This window comes from Pygoscelis adeliae, unplaced genomic scaffold (genome assembly GCF_000699105.1).
Source record: "Pygoscelis adeliae isolate BGI_AS28 unplaced genomic scaffold, ASM69910v1 Scaffold190, whole genome shotgun sequence".
NCBI classification, from domain to species: Eukaryota; Metazoa; Chordata; class Aves; order Sphenisciformes; family Spheniscidae; genus Pygoscelis; species Pygoscelis adeliae.
The window spans coordinates 2,558,516-2,565,362 of record NW_008823922.1 but is presented as its reverse complement, the minus strand read 5'-3'; the positions used below and the strand labels follow the sequence as shown (position 1 = coordinate 2,565,362).

The following is a 6,847-nucleotide window of genomic DNA, read 5'->3' as shown; positions in this document are numbered from 1 at the left end:
TTTGGTTTCTTCATTCTCAAGTCTACACTCCAAGAAGCTTTAAGCTACCTTCTTTTTCCTAAAGGAGAAAATGCACACAGCAAGCTTTAATATATACCTCAGGTTAAGGAGGTAGAGCTACCGGGCATTTCTGGCAGCAGTAGCCTTGATCACACCACACTTCAGTTTCTTATCTTATACATTTGTCTACCTGAGAAACAGCAAGAATTATAAGAAAGTTATTAATATAGTTATTTCTCTCCAAGGAAGAAAGGATGATTAACTAATTAAGTAAATTAATCATCTTAAGTAAGAGAATAATTTAAAATCCACCATGACCTTCAAGTCAGAAGTTGCTTGTTACATTTCCTTGCAACTATACTCTTATTAGAGATATTATACATCATAACACCCTTCCTCAAGCAGCACAAGATTTGTCAAGAGTTATAGCAGGGACAGGCCAGAACTGGGTCTGGCCTCTAGTTACACTAGGCACTAATCAATAGTTTCAGTTAAAATAAAAACAAATTCATATCACATACTTAAAAGCTTAGTAGTATAAGAGATATGTTACATTTTCACATTATTGCTTCTCATAGCTAACAAAGTCACTTTGAGCAAGTTATTCCCTTCAGATAGAAGTTATTTATTTAAGAATTACCGGAGAAGAATTTTTTTCTCAAGGCACTTCGTTAGATACCACAACTGTTTCCTGCAGCAGACCCACACACAGAGAGCACGATCTACCAAAAATCACAAGGTTAACACAAAACTTGATGGCTGCACTGCAAAGTTAAAAAGCAAACTACAATAGAAGCTCTAAAGCTTCTCACTAAGTACACACAAACAAACAAACGGAACTTACAAAACCAAATATTCTGTCACAACAAACAGCAGCCACTTCCTTCACAACCGCCCCTTTACTCCAGATCCCTCAAGAGACCACACTCATGCTGCCACTGCCCCTTTTATCCAGAAACCACTTCTAGTGCAGCTTTGTTTCCTCTAGGTATTTGTCAATCAGTGGAAGCTAATGAGTTCAGCCACACCAATCAAGGTGTTTAATTAAACCCAGGTGTGCTGAAAGAGCCAGGCTAATGGAATTCATGCAACTCATTATGCTGGGAATCCTCTGGTAACTTTTAAAATTTGTTATTCCTATGCTCCAATTTAGTAAAGCATTGGATCCCTGCAGTCCCTGACGCAGCCACAGGGATCTGTGCTGGTTTTCCTGGCTGGTTTTGAGATGCAGCCTCACATACTGTGTGTTGCAACAGTCTCATTGCACAAAGATCTGGACACCTACGGCAAGATGCGTATTGAAAGAAATGTCCTCATTATAGTGTTGCAGAAACAACACTGCTGTTTGTGTCTGATTCCAGCTGTGTTAGAGGCAGGCATGCATATGGTGAAAGAAAACTGGAACTTTTGCTTTCTTTGCCTCCCCCAATCCTTAGCATCACTGTTGTTGCTGTCAGGAAGAGAGCCATGAGTGACAATCATCCTGACTGTTATGTTCGCTTCTGGACTGAGACAATGCACAGCTCATCTCACTTTTGCTGCCAAAAAGGTGCTATCTGGTCATGGCGATCTGCCTCTCTCCCCTAGGCCTGGCTTTGCTTCAGCAACTGAGAGATACAAAACTACAGCTAGTCCCTGCAGGTAGGGACCTACGTGTGGACAAAATAACATGTCTCATATAAAATAATTGAAATGATAATAAATCAGTCTGAGAACAGTGGACTCTCCACACCACTGCACTGTATGAATGGCCTGTTCCATACCTGGGGGCGATCTCCTTGTAGCAGGTCAGCGGAACAATAGTGCCCTGCTGCCTTGCTTGGCATGTGCCCTTTCCCCGCTGTTCCTTGATGGCCTGCCAGTTCCGGAGGCGTAGCTTTCTGGGGGTCAGACTCTTCCACTGACACCAATGCTGATGTGGAGTAGCTGGTGTATCTACTGGAGTTTTTTCAGATTTACACCAGCACAATGGAGATCAAGATGCCAATGTACGCCAGAGCACAAAACAAGCCTTTGCAAGACTTTTTGAGGTGCCACCTTCTGATCGATGATCGGAACAGGTTAGAGTGTCCGTTGGCACCCGGGGTGCTCACATTTACATCACCTCCCTTTGCACTGACCATTGTTTCCTCACTGTATATAAATACACACTGCTCCTCATTATGAAATGTGAGCACCCCCTGCAAGTATGGTAAGTCATCAGCTTATATTTCTTGTGTGTGTATGTGTATGTACACTGGAAGTGTTTTTTAGTCTGAGTAGTAGGATTCGTCCTTAATTCAGTTAGTCTGTTAAACCTTTGAAAAAAGCACCTAATTTCAAAGAAAGATTCTTGTTTCTTTTCTAGAAATTCTTGCTGGTTTTTTTCTTGATCCTTCTCTTCTCAAGGACTCTGTGTGATGCTCGCTGTTACTTTAGACCAGCCAGCAAATACGGTAAGAATGGCAAATATATAAACATCCCTGAAGCATTAATTCAGAGATTCAAAGCCTTATTTTCTTGGAAATGTTGGAATAGTATAACACATTCTTTGTTGAGGAATGACCCAAACAGCTGCATACTCAGGTATCAACCCACCTGGAGGCATCTCTGGACACATAGAGAGAGACGCTATCCTGTTCAATAGTTACCCTCCGGGCTGATGTATAGCTGAAGTCCTTGCCCATGTGGCAAAAACATGTACTTTTAAGCAGCATTGACTAACCTGAGTGGGGTACCTGACACTAAAATCAAAGCCAAGACAACACAACTGGTGTTTATATTCAATTTAACAGAGCAAGTTAAAGTCTAATAACTGGGGAAAAGGGAGGAGGGAGAAATTAAAGTCTAGACCTGTATGTTGGATATGAGAAAGGGCGGAAAAATCCTACCATAGCCATAAGCTAAGGCATTTCTCAGATCCGTTGCAATAGCAGAATAGTACTTCTCTGGTACGTGGTTGCTACCACTTTATCATGCCTTTCCATACACTCGTGCACACTTCAGGAGCAAAGACATGGTATCCTTTCTGCAGAGCACTGGGTCAGATTCTTCCCCGGTGCCACTCAATGGGAATCAGTGCTTTGATTGCCAGTCCACAAACATAAGACTGTGGTCTATGTCTATCAATACATGTTCATACTGATCTACTGACTACCATTTTCTGGTGTGTGCATGCAGGGTGCCTTTCAAACAGAAACCTCTATGTTTTTGGTGCAGCGTGGAAGACTGAAGATTGTTACCAATGCAGGTGTAAGCTGACTGCAATGATTTGCTGCAGCTTGTAAGTTCCCCCAAATTATTGTTTGCTTATTCAGGAACTGGTTGAAATGTTCAGACTTAAAAAAACTCATTGAAAGCGTGCATTGGAGTTTCATACTTGCATGAGCAACATTCCTCTTCCTGTTTCCCAATTATCTCTAATCATGACCAAGCAGAATAATCTGGCAATGACATAGACTTCTTTGGGAAGAAACAAAATGAAACACAGCTAGCGTCTTTCAAGCTCACAGCTATTCCTCATCACCTAGTTGTTCTTTTGATTCTGACACTAACTGGGTGTATGACAGTTTTCTTTCTCCTTCCATTCAGCAGCTTGTCTCTAGATACCTAAACACACATACATGTGGGCTTCTGCAGCTCTGCACCAGACCAGTGGCCTGCCTGCAAGCATCTGGACATGAGGAAAAATTTCTTTACTGAAAGAGTGGTTAAACATTGGAACAGGCTGCCCAGGGAAGTGGTTGAGTCACCATCCCTGGAGGTATTTAAAAGACGTGTAGATGAGGCGCTTAGGGACATGGTTTAGTGGGCATGGTGGTGTTGGGTTGACGGTTGGACTCGATGATCTTAGAGGTCTTTTCCAACCTTAATGATTCTATGATTCTATGATCTAATCAGGCCAGAGCTGCTCTACATCCTTCCCATGTTGCCAAGAGCCCACCCTTCCTGCTTATCAAAACAGGACACACATGTCCTGCTCTGATAATTTGCTTTCTAAATCTTGTCGTGTGTTCCTGCCTCATGGATGGCAGGTGACACATCAAGGAGAGCTGTGTCTTCCTGAATATAATGGTGTGAACTGATTATCTCCCCAGAAGGCTGGGAAATATCTTCCTGAGGTGAGAGAAAAAGAGTCCCATAAAGGGTCTGTGAGGAAGGGTACAACCCAAGGAACCCTTGGTGGGGAATATTCCTGGCTGTCCTCAGCCTTAGGAGGAAGGGAGTTGGCCTGTGTTGAGAGGAGGCTCAGCTGTGAGGTATTCATGCTGGGGTGATTCAGCACTCTTCAAATGGTTTGTTCGTGTCAAGAAAGTCTTAGTGTAAATGGGGAAGACAGAATTAATCCCCATTTTGTCTCTGTGTGGGAATTTATACCAATCCCTAACAGAATGGGCAGTGACAACTGCATTTAAACCAGAACAAACATTGGGAAATCAATTAATCTGTTAACAGCCATGATCGGGGCTCTGTATTCCTCTCAAGGTAATCCACAGTGCTTGTATCAATGGAATTCATGAGCCAAATCGATCCATGATGTAGCTTGCTCCAGGATGGCTGTGGCTCAGTAAGCATCCTTATCCCAGTCCACGTCTTGGCTGCTGATTTTCTCTTTGCCTTTCTCAATGACAGGGTTTTAATCCCCAAGAACTATGACAGGGTGAACTGTGTTGGCCTATTCCACAAGAAAAGCTGTTCCATCCGAGTGGTGAAGAAGACTAATCCTGACATAAGCTGCAAAGTCTACAATGGAGTTGATTAAGACCACGTGATGTGTTTCTCCCCTTCTGTGCCTGCCCTGGAAGTTGAACATGCTCTGGATCTCTCCTTTAGAGGAAAGCAGCAAAACAGCACGGTTTCAGGAGGAATGGGTTCGCCTCATGCCTTTCACAGCTCTAATTGTGCCACATCTGTCTCATTTCTGACACTAGGTGGTTTGTCTTATAACATACACATTTGTAACCAAGCTTTACAACAGATAGCTTTGTGACTTTTTTCCTGCTGGGATCCAGATTTAAATAAATTTTCACATACATCAAATCACTGATTTTCCTTCTAAGTAGTCACTGATTGGTCTTGTTGAAAACAGAAGAACTAATGGTGTCTGTAAATGTTTGTAAATCTAATTATTGATTTGGAAATCATCTAGCTTTTAGAGTAACAGGTATTATATAAATTGTTGCCAGACAAATGGATTCATTATGCTATTATGCTCATTGACATTCCCCCAAGGACATGTATACTAGAAGAATGGGATGAAACAAAGCAGAAAACAGCCCTTTGAAAGCCTCCCCGCACCCTGGTGCCTTGTGTAGGTCAATACATTAGCGCAGATGCATAAGGGAACATATTCTCCACGAGATGACTGGTGTATTACAAAAAAAGCAAGCCCATGCCTGAGAGTCCAACCTACTGCACAGAAATGCCATATAAATAGCTCTGTAGCCTTCCATACCGGGGTAGAATTTCCTGCAATAATCTTGTTAGGGATCAAAGTCCACTGACAAACAACCCCATGAAAGCTGTTAGTACAGAAAACCTAGACTATAAAACATGTTTAACCAGTAGACTTCAGGAACTGCACTGTGCCTGGTACAAAGTCCATGAAAGTGGTTTATGTGAGAAATATCCTATAAAACATATTTAGACAATATTAAGAGCAATTATAACAAGAGTGCTGTACAGCTTAAAAGGCCCAGATAAATCATTTGAGTGCGTTCAGTTTATTCAACACTGACATCATAGGTGTTTTCTTCATCTACTTTTCCTCTACCTTGCTGAAGTGTATTACAATGAAATATTTCAGCTGATTGAAACAATAACTTCTTTTTAATATCTGTTGTGGAAAACCACAGTCACGTGGTCTATTTTCAAGTGCGGTTCTGAGAGTATACAAGTAGAGAACCTGCACATACTAAGGAAAACAGCTTACCAATGGTTAGAAGAAAACCCATCCATGGCTCCAGGTACTACCAGAAAGTCATCAAGGTGATTCCAGGAAGCAGGTAAAATGAGAAATGCAGCTGTAGCTTCTTAAATCTTTGGCCCTCAGGATTAGTCATAACTGCTTAGTAGCAGCTCCCTTTGATGATATCCCCCTGTGCCTTCTTGGGAGTAATGGTGTGGACATCACTGGAGCTGGGTATGACCCTTCCAACCTGCAAGTAGCGGACACTGGAGCGGCACTCACCTTTCTACTTGCTGAGGGTGGATAAGAGGATTTCACTGAGATATATATATATATATAAGGAGATCTATCTATCTATCTATCTATCTATCTATCTATCTATAAAGGATCATGCTGTCAGCTTCCTATGTACTAGATGCATTTATAATGGCCTGCCTAGGGGGGCAGGAGTAACAGGGCTTTCCTGAAGGCTTGAACGTTGTTTAAGCAGTTCAGAAAAATCCCTGGGAAGATACCTCGGTTTCACTATCTCCCCCCCATGGAAGGAGGGGCATGAACAAATTGGAGAAGGCTGAAAATGATTAAAATATCCATTCTGCTTCAGAGAGAGGTAGAGATTCTGACAAAACAAAGCCAAACCAAACTTGTGCAAAATACCCACAAGGATACCATGTAGACATGCTGAGCTTAGCATACACATGGGCTATGTACTGTTCCATGGTACATTTTCTCCATATGCTTTTGTCATCGAGTACTGTTGTGGTTTAACCCCAGCCAGCAACTAAGCCCCACACAGCCGCTCGCTCACTCCCCCCAAGTGGATGGGGGAGAGAATCGGAAGGGTAAAAGTGAGACAACTCGTGGGTTGAGATAAAGACAGTTTAATAGGTAAAGCAAAAGCCACGCGTGCAAGCAAAGCAAAATAAGGAATTCATTCACTCCTTCCCATTGGCAGGCAGG

At 42.4% G+C, this 6,847-nt stretch overlaps 1 protein-coding gene across 1 annotated transcript; it reads left to right on the top strand.

Moving 5' to 3' along the window:
- Positions 1 to 1,968: 1,968 nt before the first annotated feature.
- On the top strand, positions 1,969 to 4,927 carry LOC103914058 (beta-microseminoprotein-like). The gene is made up of 4 exons (XM_009320671.1): positions 1,969 to 2,060; positions 2,353 to 2,435; positions 3,160 to 3,262; positions 4,612 to 4,927. The coding sequence occupies exons 1-4, from the start codon at positions 1,969 to 1,971 to the stop codon at positions 4,739 to 4,741; spliced, it is 408 nt and encodes a 135-aa protein (XP_009318946.1). The 3' UTR covers positions 4,742 to 4,927.
- The last annotated feature ends 1,920 nt before the right edge of the window (positions 4,928 to 6,847 follow it).